General features: G+C 38.2%; 1 protein-coding gene across 1 annotated transcript in view; it reads right to left on the bottom strand.

Moving 5' to 3' along the window:
* The window catches only part of DNAAF9 (dynein axonemal assembly factor 9), a 169,592-nt gene that overhangs the window by 87,272 nt on the left and 64,832 nt on the right, over window positions 1-17,488 (bottom strand). Inside the window, exons 8-11 of the mRNA XM_052650925.1 lie at window positions 16,751-16,849; window positions 11,583-11,638; window positions 6,693-6,743; window positions 5,282-5,417 (exon numbers count right to left, since the gene is read on the bottom strand). Of these exons, the coding sequence (XP_052506885.1) occupies window positions 5,282-5,417; window positions 6,693-6,743; window positions 11,583-11,638; window positions 16,751-16,849 (342 nt within the window). The remainder of the gene's footprint in view (window positions 1-5,281; window positions 5,418-6,692; window positions 6,744-11,582; window positions 11,639-16,750; window positions 16,850-17,488) is intronic.

Below are 17,488 nucleotides of genomic sequence, written 5' to 3'. Positions count from 1 at the left end.
GAGGGACTTTAAAAAGTGTATAATTAATGGAAATCCATTTTATTTTACCAATAGCTGATTTATTAATTTTTAAAGGCATCCGACGCAATGGACCTGAGTATGAGTAGGCGCCAGAGTTGGTGATTGACAGGGAAGCCTGGTGTGCTGCAGTCCATGGGGTCACAAAGAGTCGGACATGACTGAGTGACTGAACTGAACTGAAAGGCATAGGGGAAAAGGTCACCTTTAACTGTTGTTTTCCCAAAGATATCTTTTGTGTGTTAACTTCGGCTATTTTGTGAGGTTGCTGTTGGGTCAGCCCAGGATGCTAAAGAATTAACAATTTAGAAGGAAACTGAACTGAACTGAACTGAAGTCGCTCAGTTGTGTCCAACTCTTTGCAACCCCATAGACTGTAGCCTACCAGGCTCCTCTGTCCATGGGATTCTCCAGGCGATAGTACTAGAGTGGATTGCCATTTCCTTCTCCAGGGGATCTTCCCAACCCAGGGCTCAAACCCGGGTCTCCCGCATTGTAGACAGACGCTTTACCATCTGAGCCACCAGGGAAGTCCTGATTAGAAGGAAAAGAAGATGAAATGTGCTTAGGTTTTGACTGTCATTAATATTTAGTCCAGACCTTTCACAGTGAGGACCTTGGTTGACATGATATGTAGATGTGGAGGGGCAGCTACAAACTCAGGAAAGGAGGTGATACCCAGGCCCCCACCTTCATCTGTATTTCATCTTTGTTCACAGGCCTTCCAGGAGAGAAAATAAGTTCTCTAGATTTTTAAATTCTTATTTTTCTTCCCTGCTTAGTTGTTCATTTATACAGATGGAAATGGATGTCCTTTTCTCCTTTGAAAATCCAACATCTCATCAGGATTCCTAGGATAGTAGGTTCAAAATGCAAAAATGCTACCACAAGAACTAAAGGAAAAGAAATTAGTATAGTATATTAAAAATAGCTAGATATAACACAAATATCCATTCCTTCCATTTCACTCCATTGTTTAAGTCACAAGAGAAAATAATGGCATTTTTCTGCAACCCAAGTAACAGATCTGAAATGAAGATTTAATTTTGACTAATCTAAATCATACCATAGTAAATATGATCAACATAGTCATGAATCTAAATGAAAAATCATGTACATAAATCTAATTGTTGGTTAATAGGCTTATTTCCAACATGTTCCTTGGATTTCCAAATTTTCCCTAACTAAAGGCTTTTTTTTTCAAGGTGCCATGTATTTCAAACTTGCTTCCTTAGATGATGTCAGAAATTTATGTAAGCATATATTAACCTTAAATTTATTTAAATGTTACTGACAAGGGATTAATCTCCAAGATATACAAGCAGCTCATACAGATCAACATCAAAAAAACAAACAACTCAATGAAAAAATGGGCAGAAGATTTAAATGAAAACATGTCTTCAAAGAAGACATACAGATGGCCAAAGGCACGTGAAAAGATGCTAAACATGTTTAATTAGAGAAATGCAAATCAAAACTACAATGAGGTATCACCTCACATTGATCAGAATGGCTATCATCAAAAGTCTACAGATAATAAATGCTGGAGAGGCTATGGAGAAAATGGAACCCTGCTACAGCATGGTTGGAATATAAACTGGTGCAGCCACTGTGGAGAATAGTATGGAGGCTCCTCAAAAAACTAAAAATAGAGCTACCATATGATCCTGTACTCCTGGGCACATATCCAGAGAAAATTCTAACTGGAAAAGATACATGCACCCCAATGTTCACTGCAGGATTCTTTACAATAGCTAAGACATTGAAACAATATAAATGTCTATCAACAGATGAATAAAGAAGACGTGGTACATATATACATAATGGGCTATTAGCCAAAAAAGGATGAAATAATGCCATTTGCAGCAACATGGATGGACCTAGAGATTATAACAGTGAGTGAAGTAAGCCAGAGAAAGATAAATATGTTATTGCTTATATGTGGAACCAAAAAGAGAAAAAAATACAAATAAACTTACTTTGCAAAGTAAGAGACCAACAGGCATAGAAAACAAATGTATGGTCACCAAAGGTGAAAGGGGGATGGGAGGAGGAACAAATTAGGAGGTTGGGATGAACATATACTCATTACTATATATAGAATAGATAACAAGGACCTACTGTATAGCATAGCCAATATTACAAAATATAACAACCTATAAGGGAAGACAATCTGAAGAATACTTATGTGTGTGTGTGTATGTATAACTGAATCACTGTGCTGTACACCTGAAACTAACACTATTGTAAATTGACTACACTTCAAAAAATTTTTATTGATGTTTACACTAAAAAGGAAACTGGTACAATAGGATCTGCATGTATAATGTAAAACTGTTCAGATAATCTGAATGTGCAGATTTAATATCACCTATTTAATTTGTAAATTATTCACAAATAGCACAGAAATGGAAAAGTTAAGTATGTCAGCTTGGAACAGAGCTGAATGAAGATGAAAGTTCATAAATAGGGCCCCCACCGCTTCAGGATCAGCTCTCAAGTAAGTTCCTTGACTTCATTATGTTTTCATATTTGTATAATAAAGCACTCTGATTATTATAAAAAGTTGTGTAAATAATCTGCTAAATGTTTGTTTTAATAGACTATTTTTAGAACAGTTTTAAGTTTAAAGAAAGACTGATCCCAGAGTATAGAGAATTCCCATATTACCTCCTCTCCTTCCCCCTGTCTCCACAATTTCCCCTATTATTTGTCTTATAATATTATATTTGTTATAACTCGAACTAATGTTGATAAATTATTATTTTTTTTAAATATTTATTTTTATTTATCATCTGGCTGTTCTGGAACTTAGTTGTCGCACATGGGATCTTCAGCTGTGGCATGTGGAGTCCAGCTCCCTGACTGGGGAATTGGGCCCCCTAGATTGGGAGCGTGGCGTCTCAGCCACTGGACCACCAGGAAGTCCTGATAAATGATTATTAACTAGAGTCCACCATTTATATTAGGGTTCATTCTTTGTACTGTACTTTCTATGGATTTTGACAAATGTATAATGACATGCTCATCATTTTAGTATCATATAGAATAATTTCACTTTCCTAAAAATCCCCTGTGATCCATCTATTCTCCTTTCCTCCCAAACCCCAGGCAATGACTGATCTTTTACTATCTCCACTGTTCTTTTTTTTTTTGGCTGTACCACATGGCCTGTGGGATCTTAGTTTCCTGTCCAGGTACTGAACCCGGGCCCTTGGCAGTGAGAGTGCCGAGTCCTAACCAATGGACCACCAGGGAATTTCCTTTACTGTACTGTCTCCATTGTTCTACCTTTTCCAGAATGTCACACAGTGGAAATCATACACTATGTAGCCTTTGCAGATTGGCTTAACATTTTAAAAATATGTATTTATTTGTTTATTTGGCTGCATCAGGTCTTAGTTGCATCATTCAGGCTCTCTACCAGTGGTACACAAGCTCCAGAATGTGCAGGCTCAGTAGTTGTGGCACAGCATGTTGGAACTTAGTTCCCAGAAAAGGTATTGAACTGGCGTTCCCTGAATTGCAAGGCAGATTCTTAACCACCGGACCACCAGGCAAGTCCCTGGCTTCTTCAGCTTGGCAATATGCATTTTAGGTCCCTGCATGTCTTTTTGTGGGGCTTCCCTAATCTGGGTTCAATCCCTGGGTCGGGAAGATACCCTGGAGGAGGGCATGGCAATACCCTCTAGTACTGTTGTCTAGAGAATCCCATGGACACAGGAGCCTGGCAGGCTGCAGTCCTTGGGGTCACACAGAGCAGGACACAAGTGAAGCGACTAAGCAGCAGCAGCAGCAGCAACAGCATGTCTTTTTGTGGCTTGATAGCTCTTTTTATCACTGGAACACAGTCCACTATATAGATTTACCACAGTTTTATTTACCCATTCACCTACTAAAGGACAACTTCGTTGCTTCCAAGTTTTGGCAATTATAAAAAGTGATTTTATAAATAAATTCCCTGTGTAGATGCTTTTTGTGTGGACGTAAATTTTCAACTCTTTTGGTAAATACTAAGGAGCATAACTGACGCTAAAATGATGTTTAGTTTTGTAAGAAACTGCCAAACTGTCTTCCAAAGTGGCTGCACTATTTTGCATTCTCACCAGTAATAAATGAGAGTTTCTGAAGCTCCATTCTCTCCAGCATTTGGTGTTGTCAGTGTTTTAGCCATTCTAAGGTGTATAATGGATGGCTAAATTATCACTCCAAACATTTTAGAGCACAATCCTCACTGACTCTTCTACTAGTCTGTGAGATCCTCCAAGGCAAAGACCATAAATAATATTTTCCTCAACCTGGCATAGTGACTGGAACATAGTCAATAAGGATTACTGAATTAATGAGTGAAAGCCCTTTGGCTTTGGAGTCATAAAGACCTAAAAACAGAAACTGGCTATATCATCCACAATGTGAATGTGCACTGGGGCTGGTTTCTTTTTCTGTAATTTTTTGAGATAAAATTCACTGTTTTAAAGTATACAAAAAAATGTACTGGTTTCATCATTGTCTTCTTTCATCCTCCTTATTGTTCTAAGAGTCCTTCCTTTTTAAATCATTTCTTCATTTCACCCAAACTTCTTTTAGTCATTCTTTTTTATTAATACTTATTTTTATGTATTTATTTGGCTGCTCTGGATCTTAGTTGCAACACGAGGCCTGTGAACTCTCAGTTGCAGCATCCAAACTCAGAGCTGAGGCATGTGGGATCTAATTCCCCGACCAGGAATCGAACCTGAGCACTCTACATTGGGAGCGTGGAGTCTTAGGCCCTGGGCCACCAGAGAAGTCCCCCTTTAATCATTCTTTAAGGTAGGTCTGCTGGTAACAAATTCTCTTAAGTTTTCTTTCATCTGGGCATGTCTTGATTACCTCATTACTGAATGGGATTTTCACTGGATATAGATTTCTAGGTGATAGTGCTCTCTCAGCACTTGAAATGTAACAGTCAAGACATAAACTTAGGCTTGGAATGACTATTTTCAAGTTAATTTAAAATTCTTATTCTACTATTGATACTAATCTTAAAGTTTGGCTTGTATTTTTTTATCCTTTTCCTTTAAAATATTTTAAAATTAAATATGCTTTCAAATCTTACCTAGTACTTTTATATAAAAACAGTTTTAAATCACTTTTTACACCAAAACAACTTCAAGTTTTAGGTTAAATTAATTCACTAATTCGAAAGGTTCCATTTATCCAGCTCCCCTCCTCCCCAAATGATAATAAAACCAACTAAGCACCAGGAAGTCAAGTCACTCACCATGTGTCTGGCAAAGCTCCCACTGGGACCAGTGCTGCGTACTAGGTGCCCTTCAGAAGGGAAGTTAAAGTTGCCAGCATTGAGGTTTTCTCGTGTGGAATGATTACCAAAGAGAACGAATGGCTGCCTATTAGGGCTAGAATGGCAAATCAAAAACATGTGATTAGTGAAGAGATTCCTGGCCAAGGAAGCTTCTAAAAGAGTACATTCTTGGGCTTCTCTGAGTGGCATCCTACAGTTTGAGCAAGGTGATCAGTACAGTCCACCTAATGCTCCCTGTTAGTTGAGAAGAGAAGACATAACTAAACCCACACCACATTTATATTTCAACTTCTCCTGCTGCTTAAGGAGAAAGTTGTATAAGTTTGCTGTTCATGATGCTGAGACGGAGCAAAATCCCAATTTTATACAGCAGCATTTTGATAGAAATATACATTTTCCAGAATGATAGCAGTTGTGATACACTAAAGACAGACAACAGAGCTGTTAACCATTCCTGTATAGCTTTTAGGAGGGAAGGAGGAAAGCCCAGCTGCAAACTTTCTCATGCCCATTCCTGCAACCATCCCCCCTTTTCTCTCTTTCCTCTTGGCTGCAATGCTTCCTTGTAGTTTCTGTGCTTTCCACTCTGCCCTCTATAGTCCATTTCCCCCCTGGCAGAGAAGACAATCTTTTAAACACACAAAGCCTTCACTTTTAGAAGGGCTGAAATTTCTCAGATGGCCAACAAGGACTTCCATGGTCTGGCCTAGACAATTTCCTCAGCTCCATGACAGGCCACTCTCTCCCAACTCCCCCTTTCAGGCAAACTCAAATTTATTTTCCTTCACACACATTTCTTTTATGTTTCTGATATCTTCATCTCAGGACCACTGCTTTTTTCCCTTAATTATTCTTACTTATCATTCACATCTACCCCCAGAGGTCAGCTCTGGGGTGTGGTCTTCACAGTAACCATGTTCTTTTCTCCTTCAAGGAATCAGAGTTTTGCAATTACATATTTTTTTTGTGTGAGGATGTTTGATTAATGCCTTATTTCTCCACCATGCTACACACTCTATGAGGGAAGAGACTGTGTCTGGTTTATTTTCTAATCATGTATCTGTTGTTTAGTATGTCATGCCTTCTCAATAAATAGTCAATGACTATAGGGTATTTTAAAAAGATATTTTCTGCTACAGATTGAATGTTGTGTCCTTCCAAAATCCAACTTGCTAAAATCCAAACCACCAAAGTGATGGTATTAGGAGGGAGGGATTTGGGGAAGTATTTAGGTCATAAGGATAGGGCCTTTATGAACAGGATTATAAAACAGACTTATAAAAAGAGGTTCCAGAGAGATCCCCTTGCCCCTCCTGCCACATGAAGTTATAGTGAAATGACAGCCATCTATGAGAAAGCAGGCCCTCACCAGACACCAAACCTGCCAGTGCCATGATCTTGGACTTCCCAGTCTCCAGAACTGTAATGGAGAAATAAATGTTTGTTGTTTATAAGCTACCCAGTCTATGATATTTTTGTCACAGCAGCTAAAACAGACTAAGTCAGCTTTCTTTATCCCATATCCTTTCCTGAAAGTGTCCTTATGATAGGGGCAGAGTAAAGGGACAAAGTGAAAGTGAAGTCGCTCGGTCGTGTCCGACTCTTTGTGACCCCATGAACTGTAATCCACCAGGCTCCTCAGTCCATGGAATTTTCCAGGCAAGAGTACTGGAGTGGGTTGCCATTTCCTTTTCCAGGGGATCTTCCCAACCCAAGGATCGAACCCGGGTCTCCTGGACTGCAGGCAGACGCTTTACCATCTGAGCCACCAGGGACAAAGCAGGTGATTAAATAGTTAATCCCACTAGGAGACGGTAAGTAGAAAGAATATGGTAGACCCCTGTAAGTTTATGATTACTCAAGAAAGTAGGTTTGCTTAACCACAAAACCATGCAACAGGAGCACGAAACATGCCCCAAAACATTACAACACTGGTGACATGAGACCCACATCTTGCCCAGTGAGCTCAGTAAGCTAGGGCATGCTCTCTGCACCCATCAAAAAAACAACAATTTGTGGACCTAGTTTGACCATGTAGGGACAAGAAAACTCTCCTGCTCAATCTAGAGGAGGAGCTGATGATGGAAGCATGACTTCTACTCCAGAAAGCCAAAGAAGATCTTGCCCTCCCTACTTTCTATGATTATAAAATTGGAGCCCAGAAGGTTCTTGGAGATGTGGTTTCTGTCAACCGCTTCTTTGTAAGCCTCAAAAGCATCCTATTCTAATAAATCACTTCTTACCTATTACTTTGCCTCTTGCTGAATTCTCTTCTGTGCTGAGACATAAAGGACTATGGTACTACAGCTCTCCGGAGCCCCCAAAATGACACGTTTCACTTAAGAGTATGCCATGCGGAAAATCCTTTGCATTTCTTTTCACTGTAAGGCATCAAACTGTGGTTCTTAAAAGTAAACATGACTCTGATTCTATTCCGATGCTTAATTTAAGCTAAGTGACACACTGAGCAGAAAAAGATGACTCTGAATCCTAGTCAAGGTAGTCTGTCTCCTTATCAGATTGGACTGGAATTAGGGAAGAAAGAAAGGAAAGATCTACTCTCATTTATAAGCCTCTTATCCTTCTCCATCAGAGGCCAGACAGACTACAAACCACAATCACAGAAAACTAAACAATCTAATCACATGGACCACAGCCTTGTCTAATTCAATGAAACTATGAGCCATGCCATATAGGGCCACCCAAGATGGACAGATCATGGTGGAGACTTCTGACAAAATGTGGTCCACTGGAGAAGGGAATGGCAAACCACTTCAGTATTCCTGCCTTGAGAACACCATGAACAGAATGAAAAGCCAAAAGATGGGCACTGAAAGATGAACTCCCCAGGTTGGTAGGTGCCAAATATGCTACTGGAGATCAGTGGAGAAATAACACCAGAAAGAATGAAGAGACGGAGCCAAAGTAAAAACAACACCCAGTTATGGATGTGACTGGTGATGGAAGTAAAGTCTGATGCTGTAAAGAGCAATATTGCATAGGAACCTGGAATGTTAGGTCCATGAATCAAGGCAAATTGGAAGTGGTCATACAGGAGATGACAAGAGTCAACATTTTAAGAATCAGCAAACTAAAATGGACTGGAATGAGTGAATTTAACTCAGATGACCATTATATCTACTACTGTCAGCAGGAATCCCTTAGAAGAAATGGAGTAGCCATCACGGTCAACAAAAGAGTCCAAAATGCAGTACTTGGATGCAGTCTCAAAAACGACAGAATGATATCTGTTCTTTTCCAAGGCAAGCCATTCAATATCACGGTAATCCAAGTCTATGCCCTGACCAATAGTGCTGAAGAAGCTGAAGATGAACAGTTCTACGAAGACCTACAAGACCTTCTAGAACTAACACCCAAAGAAGATGTTCTTTTCATTATAGGGGGCTGGAATGCAAAAGTAGAAAGTCAAGAAATACCTGGAGTAACAGGCAAATTTGGCCTTGGAATATAGAATGAATCAGGGCAAAGGCTAATAGAGAACACACTGGTCATAACAAACACCCTCTTCCAACAACACAAGAGAAGACTCTACACATGGACATCACCAGATGGTCAATACCGAAATCAGACTGATTATATTCTTTGCAGCCAAAGGTGGAGAAGCTCTATACAGTCCCCAAAAACAAGACTGGGAGCTGACTGTAGCTCAAATCATGAACTCCTTATTGCCAAATTCAGACTTAAAGTGAAGAAAGTAGGGAAAACCACTAGACCATACAGGTATGACCTAAATCAAATCCCTTATGGCTGTACAGTAGAAGTGACAAATAGATCAAGGGATTAGATCTCATAGATAAGAGTGCCTGAAGAACTATGGACAGAGGTTCATGACATTGTACTGGAAACAGGGATCAAGATCATCCTCAAGAAAAAGAAATGCAAAAAGGCAAAATGGTTGCCTGAGGAGGCCTTACAAATAGCTGAGAAAAGAAGAGAAGCGAAAGGCAAAGGAGAAAAGGAAAGATATACCCATTTGAATGCAGAGTTCCAAAGAATAGCAAGGAGAGATAAGAAAGCCTTCCTCAGGGATCAGTGCAAAGAAACAGAGGAAAACAATAAAATGGGAAAGACTAGAGATCTCTTCAAGAAAATTAGAGATACCAGGGGAACTGTTCATGCAAAGATGGGCACAATAAGGACAGAAATGGTATGCAACTAACAGAAGCCTAAGATATTAAGAAGAGGTGGCAAGAATACACATAAGAACTATAAAAAAAGATCTTCATGACCCAGATAACCACGATGGTGTGATCACTCACCTAGAGCCAGACATTCTGGAATGCGAAGTCGAATGGGTCTTAGGAAGCATCACTACGAACAAAGATAGTGGAGGGGATGGAATTCCAGTTGAACTATTTCAAATTCTAACAGATGATGCTGTGAAAGTGCTGCACTCAATATGCCAACAAATTTGGAAAACTCAGCAGTGGCCACAGGACTGGAAAAGTTTGCAGTTTTCATTCCAGTCCCAAAGGAAAGCAATGCCAAAGAATGCTCAAACTACCACACAATTGCACTCATCTCACATACTAGTAAAGTAATGCTCAAAATTCTCCAAGCCAGGCTTCAGCAATATGTGAACTGTGAACAGTTTTAGAAAAGGCAGAGGAACCAGAGATCAAATTGCCAACATCCACTGGATCATGGAAAAAGCAAGAGAGTTCCAGAAAAACATCTATTTCTGCTTTATTGACTATGCCAAAGCCTTTGACTGTGTGGATCACAATAAACTGTGGAAAATTCTGAGAGAGATGGGAATACCAGACCACCTGACCTGCCTCTTGAGAAATCTGTATGCAGGTCAAGGTCAGGAAGCAACAGTTAGAACTCGACATGGAACAACAGACTGATTCCAAATAGGAAAAGGAGTACGTCAAGGCTGTATATTGTCACCCTGCTTATTTAACTTCTATGCAGAGTACATCATGAGAAATGCTGGACTGGATGAAGTACAAGCTGGAATCAAGATTGCCGGGAGAAATATCAATAACCTCAGATATGCAGATGACACCACCCTTATGGCAGAAAGCGAAGAACTACTAAAGACCCTCCTGATCAAAGTGAAAGAGAGTGAAAAAGTTGGCTTAAAACGCAACATTCAGAAAACTAAGATCATGGCATCTGGTCCCATCACTTCATGACAAAGAGTTGCAGAAACAGTGTCAGACTTTTGTGTGGGGCCTCCAGAATCACTGCAGATGGTGACTGCAGCCATGAAATTACAAGACACTTGCTCCTTGGAAGAAAAGCTATGACCAACCTAGACAGCTTATTAAAAAGCAGAGACATTACTTCGCCAACAAACATTCGTCTAGTCAAAGCTATGGTTTTTCCAGTAGTCATGTATGGATGTGAGAGTTGGACTATAAAGAAAGCTGAGTGCCAAAGAATTGATGCTTTTGAACTGTGGTGTTGGAGAAGACTCTTGAGAGTCCCTTGGACTGCAAGGAGATCCAACCAGTCCATCCTAAAGGAAATCAACCTTGAATATTCATTGGAAGGACTGATGCTGAAGCTCCTATACTTTGGCCACCTGATACGAAGAACCAACTCAATGGAAAAGACCCTGATGCCGGGAAAGACTGAAGGCGGGAGGAGAAGGGGATGACAGAGGATGAGATGGTTGGATGGCATCACCACATCGATGGACATGAGTCTGCATAAACTCCGGGAGTTGGTGATGGACAGGGAGTCCTGGCGTGCTGCAGTCCATGGGGTCGCAAAGAGTTGGACACAACTGAGCGACTGAACTGAACTGAACTCTCATTTATTGATCAGAGGAACTATCCCCAGCTTGGCCCTCCTGATTATTATAGATGCTGAGGAAACACTACAAGAAAACAAGTGCAGCAGCCCTCATGCTCCCATGTCCTCCTGGGGCTGGACCTTTATGCTGGATCCCTTTTACTCCCTAAAAGCCACAGTTGATGCCTGCCAAGCCCTTAGACACCCTGCTTCCTCTAGTTTTGCTAGGCTAGGGGTGGAATAAAAAAATTCCTTTCTTTAGATTTTAGCAAGTTACAATGGTTTAAAAGCCAGTTTAATATAAAACTGTTTTTAATACATAAATACAAAAGGAGTGAAAGGATTTTATAGAGTATGGATTTCTTACTCTGTAAGAAAATCAACTCATAGTTTCTTGATCCAGCTCCTAGACTAAGATTCTCCCCTCATTTCCACTCCCTTATCAACCCCATTTTCTCTATTACCATTCACCTTTCTTTCCCAAGTACCTTACCTATTTTCAGTTATATGACTGGAGATCATTCCATGACTAAAGTAACTTCTGAATGGCTAAAAAAGAAGCCAACATTATACACATTAAGATCACAATTTTATAAAACAATCACAAACCCCTGATATATGCATGCAGGTATATAATAAAGTGTGTCAAAGAGACAGAGAATGAGAAAAAGAGAAATATGTTTGCAGATTTTTACAAGAACACAAGAGGACAACACGAATTTTGGGATAGCAAGCAAACAAAAATTAGCAAAGGAAAAAGACAAATGGCTGCAAAAGAAAAAGAAAGGAAATGGAAGGTGAAGAAACGAAATTCTTGTCAAACTTTTAGTTTTTAACTACTGAAAGGAAGTTGGAAGAACCACCATTTGTGTTCTAAGTTACTAACCATAAAGGAATTTCTTCCTTCTATTAAAATTTATTTCTACACTTTTCAATAATTAGAATTATGTTACTTCTATAAATTACAATATATATTAATTCTAATAATACTAATTTAACATCAGCAGTGAGTAAGAATCCAAGGGATAGAAGTACTGACAGAAGTTTCCCAGGAAACCACAGAAGTACTTCTCAGCTTTGATGTGCATAGTGCTAAACACTAATCAAACTAATATGCAGGATCTATGTCAAGAGTTCAAATCTTCAAAAGGCAATTTGAATCTCCTTAAATAATACTGACTGTTTCCCCTTCAATTTAAATATGTAATATATGCTTATTTTAGAACACAATAAAAACACCTACAATCTCTAAGAACTGTTAACATTCTGGTACATTTTCTTCAAGTCTTTTTTTTATGGTATAGTCATAGAATATATATAGATTGTATCAAAGTTTATTAAAAGTCCTTTATTCTTGGAAATTTATATTAATACTAACTTTCTTATATCATGAATAATACTGCAATGAATTTATCATAAATTTTATCTACAGTTCTGATTATGTCCTTAAGGCAAATGAAATTATAGGGTAAAAAGGCAGAACTATATTGCTAAATTGGTTTCAAAAAAGTTTGATCAATGTACACTTCCACTTACAATATCTGAGTGTGCCTATTTCAAGGTAAGCACTGTCCATTAAATGTCCTTTTAAAAATATGCTGACAAATGAAAAATGGTACCTCACTGTTGTTTTATTTTACTTTGATTTTTAATGAAGCAGAATATTTCAGATATGTTCAATGGCCATTTGGACTTCCCTTTGGTCATTAACTGCTTATTTACATCCTCTGTATGTTTATTAATTGGAATTTGTCTTACTGATTTGTAAAAACTCTTTAAAAGTAATGACAGTTAAAGTTTATTAAGGGTTTACCATGTGAACTATGATAAGCATTTAAATATATTATCTCAAATACATTTGATCCTTGAACAACATAGGTTTGAACTGGACAGTTCCACTTACATCTGGATCTTTTAAAATAGTAAACACCACAGTAATATATGATCTGCAGTTGGTTGAATCTGTGACTGTGGAACTGCAGATGCCAAGGAAACACAGATATGGAATGATAGAGTATAGGAGGGGTTGTGTACACAAAAGGCTGACTTTAAGTTACATGCAGAATATTGACTGTGTGGAGGGTCTGGGTCCCTAAAACCAGTGCTGTTCAATGGTCAGCTGTAATCCTATGTGTTTCAGTCTATCATGATACCCTCTCCACAGATGAGCTGGCTAATTAAAATGTGTCCCAGGTCACCGAGCTAGTGAGCAACATAGTCAGGATTCTAACTGGATTTGGGGCCAAGAGATAAAATTAGATTCGTATCTCACATCATATACACAAGAAGATTTCAAGTAAATCAGGGATCTAAATTTAAAAAATTAAACCATACAAGTACTAAATGGGTAAATTCCTCTTTAACCTTAATAAGCCTTTCTGTATGTATGATTTAAAATCCACAGGCAATGTAAGAAAATATTAATAAATTTATATTAAAAGCCTGCATGGCAAGAAACCACCATAAACAAAGCAACTGATAAAAAGGAAGAAATATTTTAAATATATATCATAGACAAAAAGTTAATAGCCTAAATATATATAAAGAACTCAAAAAAACAATGGACAAAAGACCTAAAACCTGTATTCTATACCTTCAGTTAATAATACTGTGCCAATATTAAAATGGGAAAAAGACATGAAAATAAAATATAAAATGGCCTTCAAACATATGAAAAAGTGTTGAAGCTTAGTCATAATTAGAAAAACACAAACTAAAATAATTCTAAGATATTACTTCTCATCTATGAGACTATCAAAACTTAAAAAAAGTATGACAACACATTCTACTGGGGAAGCTGTGGCAAAACAGGCACTCTCATATGTTGCTAGTGGGAATGCAAATCGGTACAACCTTTCTGAAGGGAAATTTGGCAATAGCTAACACAACTACAAATGCACTTACCTTGTGACCCAGCAATCCCATTACTAGGTATACAAACCTCCAACAATATGAAAATACATAAGCACAGAGTTATTTACTATGGCACTGTTTGCAATGATATAATATTGAAAATAACCTAAATACACATACCTAAGAGAGTGGCTGAGTAAATTAAGATAAATCCACACAATGGAGTACAGCTGAACACATGGGTTAATGTGTATATAACTTATAGTTGGCCCTCTGCATTCGCAGTTTCTCTGCATCCAATTATGAATTCAACCAATTGTGAACTGCAGTACTGTAGTATTTACTACTGAAAAAAATCCATGTATCAGTGGACCCAGGTAGGTCAAGTCTGCATTGTTCAAGGGTCAACTGTACTACGAATTATAACAAAGAATGAGGAAGCTCTCAATGAACTGACCTAGAGAGAGTTCTAGCATACATTGAGAAAAGTGTTAAAAGAGCAAAGTAGAAATGACTACATACAGTATGCTACTCTTCAATGAAAGAAAGAAGAGTTTATAAGAAAACAGCAACGTATCTGATCATTTGTGCAAAAGAGACAGAAAAGAGTTTATCAGAGATTTGTTACCTGTCAGTAACAGAATGGGTAAAAGAGAATGGGAAGAAAGGAAATGAGAACAAGGTGGCAAGAGACCAGGAGTGACACTTGCCTGAGCAAACCTTTGTGAATATTTTTCACTCTTAGAATCAGTAATGACAGAAGAAAAAAAAAAGAATTAAAAAAAAAAAAAGGAAATGCACATCAGTAAGAGGTGGGCCAACTTCAAGTGGCCTAATATAGAGGTAACTGGAGTCTCTGAAGGGAGGGAAAGAGGACTGAAAAAATAATAGCCAAAAACTTTCCAAACTTGATACAATTATAAATCCACAGATCCAAAAAGTTCAACAAAACCCAAGCATAAGAAGTATGATCAAAATTACAGTCAGATAGGACTTTCCTGGTGGTCCACTGGTTAAGAATGCCAACACAGGGGACACAGGTTCGATCCCTGGTCCAGGAAGATTCCACATGCTGCAAGGAAAGGCCCATGTGCCACAACTACTGAAGCCTGTGCACTTCAAAGTCCACACACCACAACTACTGAGCCCACACACCACAACTACTGAGCCCACATGCCGCAGCTACTGGGCCCTCATGCCACAACTACGCAACTACCGAGCCCACACGCCGCAACTACCAAGCCCACACACCGCAACTACCGAGCCCACACGCCACAACTACCGAGCCTGCACACCACAACTACCAAGCCACATGCCTTGAGAAACCACTGCAATGAGAAGTCTGTACACCACAATTGTAGAGTAGCTTCTGCTCAGAGCAACTACAGAAAGCAATGAAGCCTTCACTGCAATGAAGACCCAGGGGTGCCAAAAATAAAAAATAAATAATTTTTAAAAATGAACAGTTAAAAAATTGTAGTTAGACATATGGTAATCAAATTACTCAAAACCAGTAATGAAAGAGAAAATCTTCAAAGCTACCAGAGGGGGAAAAAGACCAGTTATATGGAGAAGAACAAAGAAAAAGATAAAAGACATCATCAGAAACAATGCAAGTGAGAGAGTGAAACAACATCTTTCAAGTACTGAAAGGAAAAAACTTGTCAACCTAGAATTCCATACACCACAAAAATACTTTTAAAAATGAAAGTGAAAAAAATATTTTCAGACATACAAAAGCTGGAATAATTTTCTTCTGAATTATCAGAAGATTCACACTACAAAAAATGTTAAAGGATATCCTTCAGGGAGAAGGGAATTATACCATATGAACATCTGTGTCTAACACAAAAAATGAACAGCACCAGAAATTTCAACTGCATGGGCAGATATGTAAGATTTTTAAATTATTTAAAATCTTTTATTTTTAAAGATAAAAAGATAATTGACTAAAAAAGAATAACACCAATATACTGTGGGGTTTATAGCATAAGGTAAAAAAGATAAAAGTAAAGTGTATGGCAACAAAGATCAACTCCAGTTCTAAAGAGCAGCAGTAGGGCTTATACTGGGTCACAGTGAAACACAGGAGAACTGAAGACTGGCAGTCCAAACCCAAAGTAAGCTCAAGTGCAAGCTCAAGATCTCTTTGATCCTGCCTGTTGACTAGTTTTGGGAACAGTTCTGTACCTTAGTTCTTGATTTACATACCTCAGTTTACTCATGGAATGGTTCCTAGCCTGAACCTAGCAACTTCACTTTGTTGTTTGCTTAGAAAGAAAGCTTGTCATCACCTAGAGGTTCAACTGACAAAGGTGTGCTATTCATATGTGAAGAATTATTCCTAGGCTTATTAACTGGTGCCAAACAGAATTCCTGACAAGGACACCACCTCTAAGAAATGAGTATCTTTATTATAAAAAAACTGGCACAGAAAAACAAAAAAGCTGGAATAATATTATATATTCATATATATACATTCTTACATATATATATATATATAGGGGGCGGCACAGAAACTAAAAATTTCTTTACATCATGCAACAAAGTTTAAGGAAATGATAACCAAATTAGGCAGCACAGAAACTAAAAATTTCTTTACATCATGCAACAAAGTTTAAGAATATATATATTCTTACTATATATATTAAGTTTAAGAATATAGGGGGTGGCACAGAAACTAAAAATTTCTTTACATCATGCAACAAAGTTTAAGGAAATGATAACCAAATTAGGATTGAAATATTTTTAATAAAAATTTAAAAATCAGCCAATTTCTTCTTTCTTTTTGACCCTTCCTTTACATACCTCACCAGCCTGAGATTCGGACAATTCTAGCAAGAAGGGAATTTCTGTGTCAAAATTAGCGAAGAAGCTAGTCCACTGATATTCAAAAGCCACCAAATCCTAGAAAGAAAATGAAAAAGATAATGCGTTTGGTCATTTAAGGAGATACTTTAGAAAACCAGACTCATGAAACCACATCTGATCTCAAAATACCAGACTATTTAAATACATTGTTTAAAGGGTAGTAGCAAACTATTGATACCTGTTATCACATGGTGGACGTTAAAAACATTATGCCCAGTGAAAGAGGCCAGATATAAGAGACTACAATACATGGAACACTCAGAAAAGACAAATCTAGAGAGACAGAAAGTAGACCAGTGGTTTGCTTAGGTAGGGCTGGGAGTGGGAATGAAAACTGACTACAAGTGAGCATGTTACCGAATCTCAAGGCCATGTGCCTGACACAGTGAGGCCCGTCAATACTAAAACGTAGAGTTTGGAACAGATGAAGGTTTATTACGGATTGATACAAGGAGATGGGTGGCTCATGTTCTAAGAACCCCAAAGTTACTGAAAGCTTTCAGCAAGCTCCTTTAAAAGCAAAAGGTCAGTTAGTTGTTGCAGACTTCTTGGTGTCAGATCCTTTGTTCTTGAGGTGAGGTCATACATAGTCAGCTAACGATGTTCCTGTAAATCTCTACCAGATTTTAATGTTAATTCTCTGTCCAGATAAGAAAGGGCAAAATCCTAAGGTAC

This window comes from Budorcas taxicolor, chromosome 13 (assembly GCF_023091745.1).
Source record: "Budorcas taxicolor isolate Tak-1 chromosome 13, Takin1.1, whole genome shotgun sequence".
Classification (NCBI taxonomy): Eukaryota; Metazoa; Chordata; class Mammalia; order Artiodactyla; family Bovidae; genus Budorcas; species Budorcas taxicolor.
Note: the sequence above shows the minus strand (reverse complement) of the source record. Positions and strands in the feature narration are given on the sequence as shown.